General features: G+C 39.7%; 1 protein-coding gene across 13 annotated transcripts in view; it reads right to left on the bottom strand.

Annotated features, from left to right (window-relative positions):
• The window catches only part of smc6 (structural maintenance of chromosomes 6), a 91,422-nt gene that overhangs the window by 49,075 nt on the left and 28,074 nt on the right, over nt 1-14,273 (bottom strand). For all 13 annotated transcript variants that reach the window (XR_012393195.1, XR_012393196.1, XR_012393194.1 and 10 more), the window contains 8 exons: nt 13,931-14,011; nt 13,680-13,850; nt 9,274-9,411; nt 8,999-9,144; nt 5,451-5,576; nt 5,261-5,366; nt 3,470-3,622; nt 3,259-3,356 (listed from right to left, as the gene is read on the bottom strand). Coding sequence is in view for 10 of the 13 variants with exons in the window: in XM_073928075.1 (XP_073784176.1) it covers nt 3,259-3,356; nt 3,470-3,622; nt 5,261-5,366; nt 5,451-5,576; nt 8,999-9,144; nt 9,274-9,411; nt 13,680-13,850; nt 13,931-14,011 (1,019 nt within the window). In the remaining 3 variants the exon portion in view is untranslated. The remainder of the gene's footprint in view (nt 1-3,258; nt 3,357-3,469; nt 3,623-5,260; nt 5,367-5,450; nt 5,577-8,998; nt 9,145-9,273; nt 9,412-13,679; nt 13,851-13,930; nt 14,012-14,273) is intronic.

Below are 14,273 nucleotides of genomic sequence, written 5' to 3'. Positions count from 1 at the left end.
GATAAAAGTTATTAAATTCTAAATTGGTAAAATTCAAATGCAAAATATTTATAAAATGTGCATTATTTGTCATAGTTCTGGTATGGGTACATGTATCTTCTTTACACTGGCTGCCTGTTAAGTTCCGTATTGATTATAGAATGCTTCTTACCTATAAAGCTTTAAATAGTCTAGCTCCTGTTTATCTAACAAACCTTCTGTTTCGCTACAATCCAACCTGCTCTTTAAAGGGCACCTATGGTGACAAATCTACTTTTCAAGTTGTCTGGACAGACATGTGTATTAATATAGTGTATAGACTGTCATATTGGGGTGATATAAACACACAGTCCTTTTTTTTTAATTTAACAACATAAAAACGGTGGACCAATTGGAGCGGTTTTTAGATCGACCGCAACTTTACGTAGGAGTGCGATCCCCCCGCCCACCAATATTGATTGACAGGTGGGTGTCACCATATCCTCAGTTTGTCGTTTCACGTCCGCCATTTTCAGCGTGTGAGTCAAAGCGGTGTCGCTAGAGGAACACTCTTGCTCTATTTTTAGATGTAAGGCTCATTGGGCTCAACACAATTTTAGCAATCGGTAGGTTTGCAAACATGTTTACTTTTCATTGCGTCTACCTTAAACTTCAGCCGTTTGCATTTCTCGAGGTCACAGAAGCTCCCTGTGAGTGTGATCTTAACTAGGTGCAGTTGGAAAGTGCGGGCGCCTTTGCCTCACATGGTGTCGCTTTGTTGCTGTGTGTGTGTGTGTGTGTGTGTGTGTGTGTTTGTGTGTGTGTGAGAGAGAGAGAGAGAGAGAGAGACACCTTTGTGCTGCTGTCTGTGTGTGTGTGTGTATGTGTGTAAGAGAGAGAGAGAGAGAGAGAGAGAGAAAGAGCGTGCTTATGTGTGTGTGCTTACACAGACAGCTTGTTATAGGGTGGTTTTCGGTTTTGTTCTCCCCCCGCTTGTTGGGCGCGGCAGGTAGTGGGACAGCACATGCTGAATATGAGCGGGAGCGGTCAAATTCGGGCAAGAACCTGGCGGGATTCAATATTTAGTCCCGCGCTGATCTCTACCACAGAGTGCCATCTGAACATGCAAATGTCCATGTCTGGTGTGCCATGTCGCGGCTCTAAGCGGGGCGGTCATCCGGTGCCTCAGTCAAAGGTAATTCAGTGTGCGTCGTAATTAGTCTGTGTACAAGCTCGACACTTGCACACAGTTGGCTGAGAAACTATACAAAGACACAAATGATTGTGTACCCTCTGCTTGGTCTGTGGCCGAGGCTGAATGCTCATCTTCTCATGCAGCGTCTCTGTCTGCCTGCTTGTTCCCAAACACAGAGCGGGCGAGCTCTTGGCTCCGCTCCCTTGTTAAGTTGGGCGGGAATTTTAAACTAATTTTCATGTGAAGCTGCACGCCCCTTATACAGCATACTGTGTAAACGCCCCCAAAATAACACTTTTGAACACATTATAATAAAAACATCTGAACTGTGTGTTGAACTGAACCTAAACTGGCACACTCAGAACAACCTTAAAGGGTCACGAAACACCAAAACACATTTTTTGAGCTGTTGACAGTCGTATATGTGTCCCACACTGCTAAAAACACTATTAGGACACCTATATTTCACTAAAAAGTGTAAATTGGTTGTTTTTGCGTTATTTTAAGCAAATTCGTACTTCCTGTTTGAAACGAATTTTTGAAGCTGCGTCACGGTCATGACATAATAGTGTGTATTCCAGCGTGCAGACTGGGCGTCTGTGCCAGAGTGAGTCTTATTACGTCTTACAGTGTGTTGCATTAATGCATGAGTAAGGCTTGGGTCAAACCAATCAGCGCACTCTATTGTGCAACTTCATTAATATTTATTACTATCACCGTGTTTTCAGGACAGAGACGCCACGTTGTGTTGGCAAAACAAGCGTGAAGTGTTGCTTTTATAGTTTGCTGCAGTTAAGTTTCGTTTTCATTTTCTCTCTGTGAGAGCTCAGACTCACGTGTGGATTACAGTGTACGCGACGCGCGACAACAATAACTTACGTGTCTAAGGAGGATTATTGTTTACCTGAGAGCTGCAAACGCTGAGATTTGGATTCATTTGTAGTTTTCTCTTCATAAAGATGCGGCTCTAGTTGCTGGTGATTGTCCTGTCTCTACAGATTTGGTAAGTGAGCGACTAGTGCTCTTTGTTTATTCAGTTTGTTCGTATCTAACAAACTATTGCACAGAGTGTAAACACGTTAGCACCACAACCAAACTTTAACCTCGTGTAGGGTTTTTACCGCATTTAGTGACCGGAATAACACGCGCGGCTTTCTGACGCTACCTGTCGTGTGCATCTAAGTTTCTGGGAAATGCGGAGGGTTTTTTTCTCTCATTCGCCGTGCGGTATAAAACATTGCATGAAAAATACACGCTTAGAGCAGCTCCTCGAATCAAATATCTCGTGTGTCGCGAGGGGCATGAATGAATTCCCTGAACGAAAGAGCCAAACTGCAGTTAAAGTCCACCATTTAATAATTTGGCTAATAATTCGACTACAGATGTCCATGTAGGTTAAATACCATCACATTCTCCTGTATGTATGTGTGTGTGTGTGTGTATTTTGACTCTGAAACTTGCGCGTGCCCAAATCGACACTCCCACTCCCTCCCACTTTAGTTCCTCCGACACTCCCCCGTAAACAGAGCTGGACACGCCCACTTTTCTGACTTTTTCCAAAGAAGAGGTGTGAAAACACCCTGCTGAAACGAGGGGGTTTCATGGCCCTTTAATAGTAATTTTAAATCATAAAAAAGGGGTAAACTCTGTGCTCTTTAAGATCTCAAAACTCAGGACTTCTTGTAGTAAGAATAGCAAAGTCCACTAATGGAGGTCGAGCCTTCTCATATATGGCTCCTAAACTCTGGAACAGCCTTCCTGATAATGTCCGAGGCTCAGACACGCTGTCGCAGTTCAAAACTAGATAGAATTATGCTGACTAACTTTTCTGTGCACCTTTTGTAAAGCTGCTTTGAAGTAATAATCAATGTGACAAACGCTAAACACAAACAAACTTGAATTGAATTCATATAAAATATTTACATTTTCTTGTTTATAATTTTCATTCTGTTTACAACATCAGTGTAACAATTGTTGAAAAAACACCGAAAACTAATTTAATTCAAGCACTTATGTTTGTTTTTTAAAGCCTTGAAACCATACGTCTGAAATTCAAGTGCTTTCAAGAGGCGTAGGAACTCTGATAACACCATTTGCTGTCCTACCTGATAGACTGAGGGGTGATGAAGATGAACTGCCGCAGATGTTGACGCTCGGAAAGTGCCACAAGCATGTTCATTGAAATGCTGCGATTGTGCATGTCCTTAAAAAATGCAACACACAAAACAAACTTTACCAGACCTTCATTTACATATGAAGCACTAATGCTCAGCATACGCCTGGATGTCCTGGAAATCATCACATGAGAGATCATACCATGTAAACATCAAACTCGTCCAGGCAGCGGAAAGGAGACTCTGTGATTTCCCAGAGTGCCAGAATAAAGCAGACGGTGGAGAAGGAGCGTTCACCGCCCGAGAGAGAGCGCATGTCACTGACGCTGTTCATCTCCTGACCAGGCGGCTTCACCTGAGAAAAACACAGTAACAATCAGGACTAAAAAAACACAATATAAAAATGCAGTTGATGTTAAAATTATTAGCCCCATTTCTCAAGTGATATTTAAGGGAGCAAGGAATTGTTCTCAGTATTTCCGATAATATTTTTTCTTCTGGAGAAAGTCTTATTTGTTTACTTTACTTGTTTGTTTACTTTGGGTAGCACGTTCGCCTCACAGCAAGAAGGTCGCTGGGTTGCTGGTTCGAGCCTCGGCTCAGTTGGCGATGCTGTGTGGAGTTTGCATGTTCTCTTTTCTAATTATTTTGCCTTCAACTGTAATTGATATGGGCAACGTGGTGCTGCAGTGGGTAGCGCTGTCGCCTCACAGCAAAAAGGAGAAGCAGAAGGTCGTTGGTTTGAGCCTCGGCTGGGTCAGTTGGCATTTCTGTGTGGAGTTTGCATGTTTTCCCCGTGTTGGCGTGGGTTTCCTCCAGGTGCTCCGGTTTCCCCCACAGTCCAAAGACATGCGGTACAGGTGAATTGGGTAGGCTAAATTGTCCCTAGTGTGTGTGTGTGAATGAGTGTGTGTGGATGTTTCCCAGAGAAAGGTTGTGGCTGGAAGGGCATCCGCTGCGTAAAAACTTGCTGGATAAGTTGGCGGTTCATTACGCTGTGGCGACCCCAGATAAATAAAGGGACTAAGCCGACAAGAAAATGAATGAATGACTATTTTAAGGTCAATATTATTAGCCCCCTTAAAGATCCCCTATTATGGGTTTTTGAAAATGACCTTCCATGCAGTGTGTAACAGCACTAAGTGAATGAAAACATCCAGCTTAGGTTTAAATCTGAAATTGCGCCTTGTTTAAAACTTGATTCTTTAACTAAATGTCGACTCAGAGTCGAATGAATGAATCAAGTTGGGTTCGGATATTTTGATTGAACGCGTTGACGTTGATACGGTACATCACCAAATATGTAGTTCCACATCCGGTAAAACATGAATGCGCATTTCTCTTCAGACACTAGCGCGAGCGCGGGGTATCATGGGACTGATCGTGACGCGAAGATGATGATCACTGACAGATGGAGATTCGGTTGTGGGGAATAAAGGGTTAAAGTTTATTTTCACAACAACACCGCAGTATAGCCAACCTAGTGCTGAGTTTGTTCCTGTCATTTCTTTCTGATGTTTGATACAATAACCTAAGCTGCAACGCGGGATTCGCTAGCCATTTGCTATAAGAGGAAGGAGCAGCAGAGACTATTAGTATTAGAATTTTGTCAGGCTTTGCCAAGGACTTTGTCAGCAACTGTTACAGTTCATCTAGACAAGTTTCTTCTCCCTCCGGATCATAGCATGTAAGTGTAATTAAAATTGCTGCCTTGTTTTCTGCAGTTTGCAAAATATGTGTTTAATTGTGTGTTATAAGTAGGCCCACACGGAATCTGCGCGCGCAAACTTTAAAAACTTTTATTCCAGCCAAAATAAAACAAATAAGACTTTCTTTAGAAGAAAAAATACTATAGGTAATACTGTGAAAAATTCCGTGCTCGGTTAAACATCATTTGAGAAATATTTGAAAAGAAAAACAGATTTACAGGAGGGAGAATAATTTTTAAAGAATCATTTGAATAAATTGATCAAGATGGCCAAATGTAACTTACAGAAATGGACAGCGTTTCATTGTTGTGGTCAAACATCATAGAGCCACAGCAGTGCAGCTGGATCATGAAGTTGTTGAAGTACAGCTTGCACCTTACAGAAAGCGACCTGAAAAAGCAACAAACTCGTCAACATAAAAACGACAAAAGTGGCCATCTTTTACATACCACTGCTGGAGCCTGAGTAAGTTACTTTCGCAGTGTTTTGTATCGGTCCTGGCGGTCAATCATGATGTTGTCGAGACGGTCGATAAACTTCCTGAGGTCCCTCAGCTGGCTGGATTTGCTTTTGTAATTACTGTGAGCCTCCGCATACTCCCTGAAAAATAATAGATTTTCAAAATAAAAGTGAATCAATCAGGCTTTACATGCATTTTATATGCTTTTAAGTAAGTAATATTTTTCGAAAGCACATCCATCTCAACAAACAAAAAGTACAATACTATATATGAAAAGGCGGCCAAACCAGAGGAACAAAACTTGATAATTTACTTGAAACTTTTGAAGCTTTTGGTATTCCTGCCTTTTCATGTAATTGTATGCTTTTTAAATTCTAAAATTAATAGCAAATAAATAAAATAAAAGTATTTTTTAAAAGGAAAATTGCACTATTTATTGATAACAATAAATAAATAAAGTTGAAGTCAGAATTATTAACCCCCTTTTGATTTTTTTTCTTTTTTAAATATTTCCCAAATGGTTTTTAACAGAGCAAGGAAATTTTCACAGTATGTCTGATAATATTTTTTCTTCTGGAGAAAGTCTTATTTGTTTTATTTCGGTTAGAATAAAAGCAGTTTTTACTTTTTTAAACACCATTTTTGGGACAATATAATTAGCCCCTTTAAGCAATTTTTTTTTCGGTAGTCTACTGAACAAACCATCGTTAAACAATAACTTGTCTCATTACCCTAACCTGCCTAGTTCACCTTATTAACCCAGTTAAGCCTTTAAATGTCACTTTAAGCTGAATAGAAGTGTCTTGAAAAATATCTAGTCAAATATTATTTACTGTCATCATGGCTAAGATAAATTAAATCAGTTATTAGAAATGAGTTATTAAAACTATTATGATTACAAATGTGCTGAAACAATCTTCCCTCCATTAAACAGAAATAAACAGGGGTGCTAATAATTCTAACTTTAACTGTATATATAATATATGCTTATTTTAGATGAAAATTTTAGACAGCACTTAGAGGTTTTGGCATCTAAACTCTTCATATATTTTATATATATACCAGAAAATTAGTTCCAGCTATTTCCACAAATGGGAAGTTGTAACATTACCAGGAGTTCTGAGACAGTCCTCACTGCAGCCGCAGCTTAATGACGTACTAGACCAGGGGCCTCATGTATCAACGCTGCGTACGCACAAAAACTTTGCGTACGCCAGGTTTCACGCTCAGAATCACTCACGTTTGGATTTACTAACAATGAACTGAACGTGGGAATGTGCACAGCTTCACGGCAGCTTTCTGGCAGGCGTACGCACATTTTTTTGTGCGTGTCTGTTTTGTTTCCATTAGCGACTCCTAGAGGCAGTTGTGTTAAATTCCTCTCTACAAAGTGTCTGAGCCTTGCAATGGCAGCTGTATGAGACGGGTTCAGCAGGTATATGAGGTTTCCATACCATACATTTGACCAGCTAAACATTAAAGCGCAATTTGCAGCGGTCGCCTGTTTTCCCAATGTAATCAGAGCGATCTACCGCACGCACATTGCTATAAAGACACTATCTGAAGATGAATTTGCATGCGTGAATCAGAAACATTTCCATTCAATAAATGTGCAAATAAAATATGATGCTTATTGATATGAACTTATTGATGATTCCTACTTGTCTTTCTCGTGATAAATAGTTGGCAAAATCTGATATGTAGCGGGGGAAAAAACAAGAAAGAGTTCATCAGACGCTGGATTCGAGCCGAGTTCATGCTCGAACGTATCAAGTCATGATCACAAGCGTCTTACAAGTAGCGCCACTGAAACAGTTAAGTGTCCTGCAACATTTTACAGATATAAACCAGACTATTTATTTTTTGTTAATGCACTCAGTGCGATGTTCAGACCCAACTGTGTTGACCGCATCAGCTAAACTCTCCCACTCTATTTTTTTCTTTTGTTGTTAATTCCGGAGAACAAACTTGCAAATAACACCGCTTTTCTCCGGTCTACCTCCGAAAGCAGCACCTCCAATTCACATTCTGTTCAAAGTTTCTCTTTTTGCTTGATTTTGCCTTTGCTTTTTCTTTGGGTTTTACCATTAGCATAGTCATTAGCATATTCATACGGGGGAGGAGGCAGGGAGGGGTTTTGCGCTCGTGCATGTTGCGCTTAGTTTTACGTTCATTCAGATGTACAAAAGAATATGCGTGAGATTCGGCGTACGCAGTGTTTCATACATCTGAATTTTTTTCTGCGTACGCACATTTACAGCTTTGTGCGTACGCAATGTTTTAGTAAGATTTCCACGCAAGTCTTCGTACATGAGGCCCCAGGTCCTCTACATAGTGGACGATTGTCTACACCTGCACCAACCCTAAACCCATCCTTCACAGTAGTATGGGCGTTACCTTAGTCGGCGTTACAATGTCCACTACGTATTGGACCTGGTCCAGTAACTCATCGTGTTAGGGTGCTTTCACATTAGCTCTTTTGGCCCGCACCCAGGTTCACTTGACATCATAGTACGGTACGTTTAGCTAGTGTGAACATGTCTTCTGAACTCGGGTGCGCACCCGTGAACCAAACCCGAGTACGCCTGAAAAAGGTGGTCTGGGGTACGGTTCATACAAACGCTGGTACGGTTCACTTCTGATGTGAAGGCAATCGTACTAAATAACAGAAGTAAACCGCCGACTGTACAACAAACTATCATTTTCATAACGTTCGTTCGTGTGTGTGTGTGTGTGGGTCACGTTTCGTACCTTGGTGACGCGCGGGAATAAGCCAGGGCAAACACAGTGATGTCTGCTTGTCTCCTCCAAAAGCAGCTTCTGCAGACACTGTGTGATGTTCTGAATGTTTATGGTGTTTTACGGCAGATAGATGCGAGTCGCTTTCTGTATGTCCAAAATTAAAAGATTCAGTAAAAGCAAATCGACCAGGATGTGCGGACGTCTTTTCATTTTGGCACTTTGCTTCCGTGACTATCCCCTAGCAACAGCCACATAATGGAAGTGAACCCCCAACTGTCCAACAAACTATCATTTTCATAACGTTCATTCGTGTGTGTGTGTGTGTGTGTCTGTGTGTGTGTGTGTGTGTGTCTGTATGTCACATATCGTACTTTGGTGACAACGGGAATGAGCCAGGGCAAACACAGTGATGTCTGCTTGTCTCCTCCAAAAACAGCTTCTGCAGACACTGTGAGATGTTCTGGATGGTTATAATATTTTTGCAGACATCTTCCATTTTGGCGCTTTGCTTTTGTGACGGTCACCTAGCAACAGCCGCAAACAAAACAGCAGCTCGATGAGTTGTGTCAGAAGGAAAAAAGACAGTGTGAACACAAACCAACCGAGAAGGTGGCTAGGGGGGACAATCGAACTTTGGTACGGTCCAGGCAATTGAACCAAGTGTGAGAGCACCCTTACAGACTGCAGCGAGATCATCTTGGGAATTCTGCTGTTTGTAAACAGTGTATTTTTGAATTTACCATAAAGTCATTCAGGTAATTTCTCCGGTATTACCGTGTGAAAGAGGCTAATGAATGAAAGCTAATAGCTGCAGAAATACCGGATAATTTGCTCCTTATCGCCGTGACTGTTCTCTTGCGTTTTGATTTTCTGTCGCAGGCGTGTGATCTCCACATCAATGCTTCTGGGACTCTGATCAACCTGCTGGCGCTCAGGACACAGCTCTCGGGCTTTGGCTTCACAATCCTGCACACACAGAGCATTTACACACCACTCAGCAAGCAGAGAGTCGCTTGAATGCAGATGCACACATTCTCTTATGACAGCTGATTTTAAATATGCAATTAAATGTTAGAAAAGCAATGGAGTGAATACCCGCAAGTCTTCCTCTTGGAGGGACAAATCTTCTTTCATGCTCTGAATGTTGTTCTGATGATCCTTGAGTTTCTTCTCCAAGGTCTTCATGGTTTGATCAAGTTTGTTGCAAACAGTTTCTGCCTTCACTTGCTCCTCCTGTTAAGGAAAATCTTTAAATATTCTGCAAACTACAGATAACATTTCTTCTAAATTACAGTATAATGAAACGTCGCACAAGTTGGTCAGAATAACAAAAAATGGAGCTGTTTTCAGACATTTATGCAGTATATTTTTATAATTACAAAATAATATATTAAATGTATTATATTTTTACAAATTTCATAATAAACAAATTATTATAGAATTTGTTTACATATTTTACAAATGTTTACACTTCAAAAGATTTAAAGAGCCCATATTATGGGTTTTTGAAAATTCCCCTCCATGTAGTGTGTAACACAGCTCTAAGTGAAGTGAAGTATCCAGCTAAGGCTTAAATCTGTAAGAATACAGTGTTTAAAACTGTTGATTCATCTATAAAAGAGTCGACTCATAGTGCTTCAAACGAGTTGCCTTGATACCGATTCATTAGGTGTTTCGCCATGACGTACGAACGAAACCAAGTTATTCACGTGCACGCGCAAACCCGGGAGATTTCAAACCTGAGGCCCTGCCCTCTGACGCAGAAACCCAGACACACACACACACACACCCACAAACACACACACACACACAAACATGCCGGTCGATTGAAGTCACTCTGCAGATGGATATATCGAGTCTCTACCCAAACATGAAACCTCAGCATTATAGCCAAGCAGTTGGAAACTACTGGAAACTTCTGGAAACTACATGCTACAAAGAATACTTCATCAGCGTTTGTTAAAGGAAGGATCAGTAAAGAGTAACTTACTGATGGACGTCAGGATGGATTTTTCTTCCTCCATTTCTCAAGTGTAAGTACGTGCGATTAAAGTTGCCTCGTTGACTCTAGCTTGCAAATGTATTTAGTTGTGATTTGTTACTTGTAACCGCGTGTACTGTATCAGATTAACTGGCTATATTCTCTTATCGCGTGCAAAGTCACGTTAAAAACGTGACGCGTGCTGCTTTGTTAACGAAGCTCCGTGGACGAGGAGTAGTGTGTGTGTCTGTGTGTGCGCGTTGTCGTCCGGAGCAGGGTTAAGTACGTGTGTGTGTTTGTGCAATATGTGTGTGTGTGTCTGTGAAAAGTGCAGAGTGAGACAAGCTATGAGATCTCCTCGACAGTTTTTGGAGTTTTTGCTCAATAAAATAGTTAGTTGTCTGTATTTTCAAGTCCATAGTCTGTATTTACATTGACCCACTGGCAGCTAAACTCCACGCCTACACTATCGAGCGTGTATGAACTGTGATTACTTTTATATTGCTGATTAGCTGTTTGGCATTTCACTCTCTGACTGAAGGCAGTCGACCAATCGCAACAGACTGTCATTGGTCCAATCAGCGCAGATTAGCTTCGCGCTAAGGAGGGGTTTGGGAACAAATGAATCACTGGACGATTCATACGGGAGTCGCTGGGATAATTAGGTAAAAATAAATGCAGATTATAAGACCATGAAAGTGTTTTTTGACCTTGCATGCATATTAAACTGTTGTTGGAGACCCTTACAACCAAGATATGACCCTATTTCATGTATAATATGGGCTCTTTAAGAAAGCAATATTTAGTTAGAAAATCATGACTTGCAACCTTAATAAAAACATTTATTACTTTTTCCAACTGTTAATTAATACAAAAAAGTAATAAAATAAACATTTTAAATTCATTTATTTGAAATTTGGAACAAAAAAATATAAGAATATTAACAAAAATGTACTATTTAAATACCTTTAATACTTAGTAAATGCAGAAAAACATTGATATTCGAGTGTTCAATATTATTTTTCTATATAATAATATAATATAATTGAATGAATAATTAACTTTCATATGTATATGGTGATACTTCGGTATATGATTACCTAAAGTTAGTCTGTGTTTGGTGTAATTAGTTAGCTAGCCTGTTCATTTGTGTCTGTATAGTTTTGTTGCGGTTGCTGTTGTTGTTTAGTCTCTTTTGATTAAGTGATCTATTTATTAGATAAACCTGTGCAGCTCAATATAGTATTTCTTGAGAAGTTAAACGATCTTTATGAGAACTGGATTATCAAATAAGCTCTTGTTTTGCTAATGGCTAGCAGTGTGCATTTTAGGAGAAATCTAGTAATTTTGAGAAGCATAGTTTCTTTGTGTTAGTTGGTTTATGGAGGAGTTGCCAAATTTGTAATAATGTTTTGGAGTAGGTAAGTAGTTTAATTAAGCGTCGCGCTGAAGATTACAGTTTTGTTTCTGCATTTTTCTTTGGTTAGTTAGTTTAGTGGGTTGGGGTTTAGTTTGATCGTTTTGTTATATCATTTTGTTTTTTCGTTTAATTCGGTTATTTAAAATTACATTCTAAATTCCTATTTTCATAGTTTGATATGCTCTGTTTAATAAATAGTTCATATTTGTTTCACTTATCCAGCAGTTGTGTGTTCTCATTTTCACCCAGCACCATTAGAGACTTACTGAATGTTACGTCTCATCCAACTTAATAACGTAAACGCTAAGTAACTAGTTACTGTAATTAAATTACTTTTCTGCTAAAATAAAAAGGTAAAGCGATTATTTTTCATTATTAATTACAGTTAATTATGTTTCTGGCTTAAATTCTGCACATAAACTAAACAGTTCTGTATAAGCCAATTCAGAGAAGCAGATCAATTGTATTTTTTTTGTTATACAAAATGTTTTAGGCAGAATAATTCTATTTTTCAACTAAAAAGGCTCAATTTAACAGCACAGTTGCACATTCAAGAGTTCACACTTAGTTGATGATTGATAAGTAAGGGTGCTTTCACACCTACACTTTTGTTTCGGAACGTATCTCGTTTGCCCAGTTAGCGCGGTTTGTTTGGCATATGTGAACAGGGCAATCGCGCTCTGTTCCGCGCCAAAGTAATCGCTCCGAGATCGCTTGAATGAGGTGGTCTCGGCTCGATTGAAACGAACCCTGGAGCGGATCGATTGCAGTGAGAAAGCGATCCGATCCGAGCGCGGTTATATCCCAGTGTTTTATGGAAATGTAATAGGCCTACGGCTATATGAAGAGAGAATTATGAGTAGGGCGGGAAGTTTCTCGAGTCTCCGGATGCCCGCAAACAAGTGATGATCTCCCGGTAATCTCGCGTCTCCCTCCCGGTCCTCAAATAGGCATCGTCGCGCACCCTTCTCACCCCTCCCCACCGCGTCTCTCCTCAGACACGTCGCGCGCGCACCCTGTCAATCACCACCAAACCACCACCTCTCCTGACAGCTTTAGCGGGGTGCTGCAAAATAAACCCTGACACTCTGACCAATGTGAGGAGAGTTTACTCGCACGTGACTTGTTTTAGCTCTTTTGGTCCGATTAGAAACTTTGCAGTGTGACAGCGAACCGCTCCAAGAGCAAAGAGCAACAATGTAACAAGTGTAATCTCTGTTTCGGAACAACTGAATCGATTCACAGGTGTGAAAGCACCCTAAGAGTGAGTTTGGCATGCTGTCCTAGGAGAGAGCCCTGAGCTCGGAACATCCTTGGGAGAGAGAGGAGTCTGAGCTCAGGTAGGTCTCGTGAGCTCCCCGGTACTTAGTTAAGAAAGAGGGCAAAGAGTAGTGGTGGATTGGGGGGATTCTTCTAAATGAAGTTGGTTAACGTGACAAAATCCGGCTATTTATACATATTCAAATTCATCCGGTGAATCGTGATTGCTAATGTGGGACCTGCTGTGGTCAATCAAATGCACGTGATCCTTTTGTAATTAGTTATCTATAAACTTCACTAAATAAATTGAGTGAGTAAATCAATACAGATAATATCTGGTATTATTTATTATTACCCAACCAATGTTATTATGGCAATTTTTTTTCCATAACTTAATTTTTCAACTGAAGAATGCTAGATTTGTCTAACAATTGCACATGCTTCAGAAACAATTAAGCTATTTTTCAATATCTGTTTAAAAATATGGTGTCGCTAATCTAAAAGTAGAACAATTTTTAAAAGTTAATAATCAAACTAAACAGTCCTGTTTGACTCAAGTTTAAAGGCTTACTGTCTATGCCTTTGATTTATATGGATTTAGGCAGCATTAAGTCGAGTAATTCAATTAATTTAATTAATCAGGTAACTGTTCAGACAAAGCAATTATGAAAATAATTTAAGTATTATTTTAATCATGTAAATAGTAATGATTTACTTAAGTAACTTACTAAACTCTCAAGCTAATAATAGCTACAATGTAAATATAATATTTTCAAAACATTAATTAAATATCATCTGTTTTAATAATACTAATATAAGTGTGGTGTAGTGATCTCTCACCTTCAGCTGCTCCATCTCATCTGACAGTTTCTCCATTTTACATTTCACATCTTTGAATTTCTGATTGACAGCCAAGAGCCCTTTCTCATGTTTTCGGAGTTCATCTTCAGCCTCTTTCACGATTCTCTTCTCCAATTCGATCTTCTGCTCGTTCTCTTGAGCCTCTTCCTCCTGTACATTTAACAAATCACACAATTCAATCATGAAAATGATCAAAATAACTGTTGTTTAATCGAATTCATAAATCTCACCAGAGAGCTGATGTCCTCATCCTGCGCCTCCTCAATGTTCTCAAGTTCTGTTATCGAAGCTTTAACCTTATTTATACTCTCCTAAAAACAGATTAAAAGATTCAGTGAGCTATAATCTGCACATCTCTGACAGTAAAGTAATACGTTAATCTTAAACGTTTTTAAATGAACATTTATTATAAAAACAAAATTGATACAGAAAGTAAAAATAATACATTTCAGATTTTACAGATACAGGAACAAGATAACAAAAACGGTGCCACTTCAGCCTAAACGGCAGCTATGTTATGTTTACTTGGCCCTTTTCTTTGCACTGTGCAAAAACAGAACAGCATCTACTGTG

This window comes from Danio rerio, chromosome 17, assembly GCF_049306965.1.
Source record: "Danio rerio strain Tuebingen ecotype United States chromosome 17, GRCz12tu, whole genome shotgun sequence".
In the NCBI taxonomy this organism is placed as follows: Eukaryota; Metazoa; Chordata; class Actinopteri; order Cypriniformes; family Danionidae; genus Danio; species Danio rerio.
The sequence above is the reverse complement of the archived record's forward strand: the minus strand, read 5'-3'. Positions and strand labels throughout refer to the sequence as shown.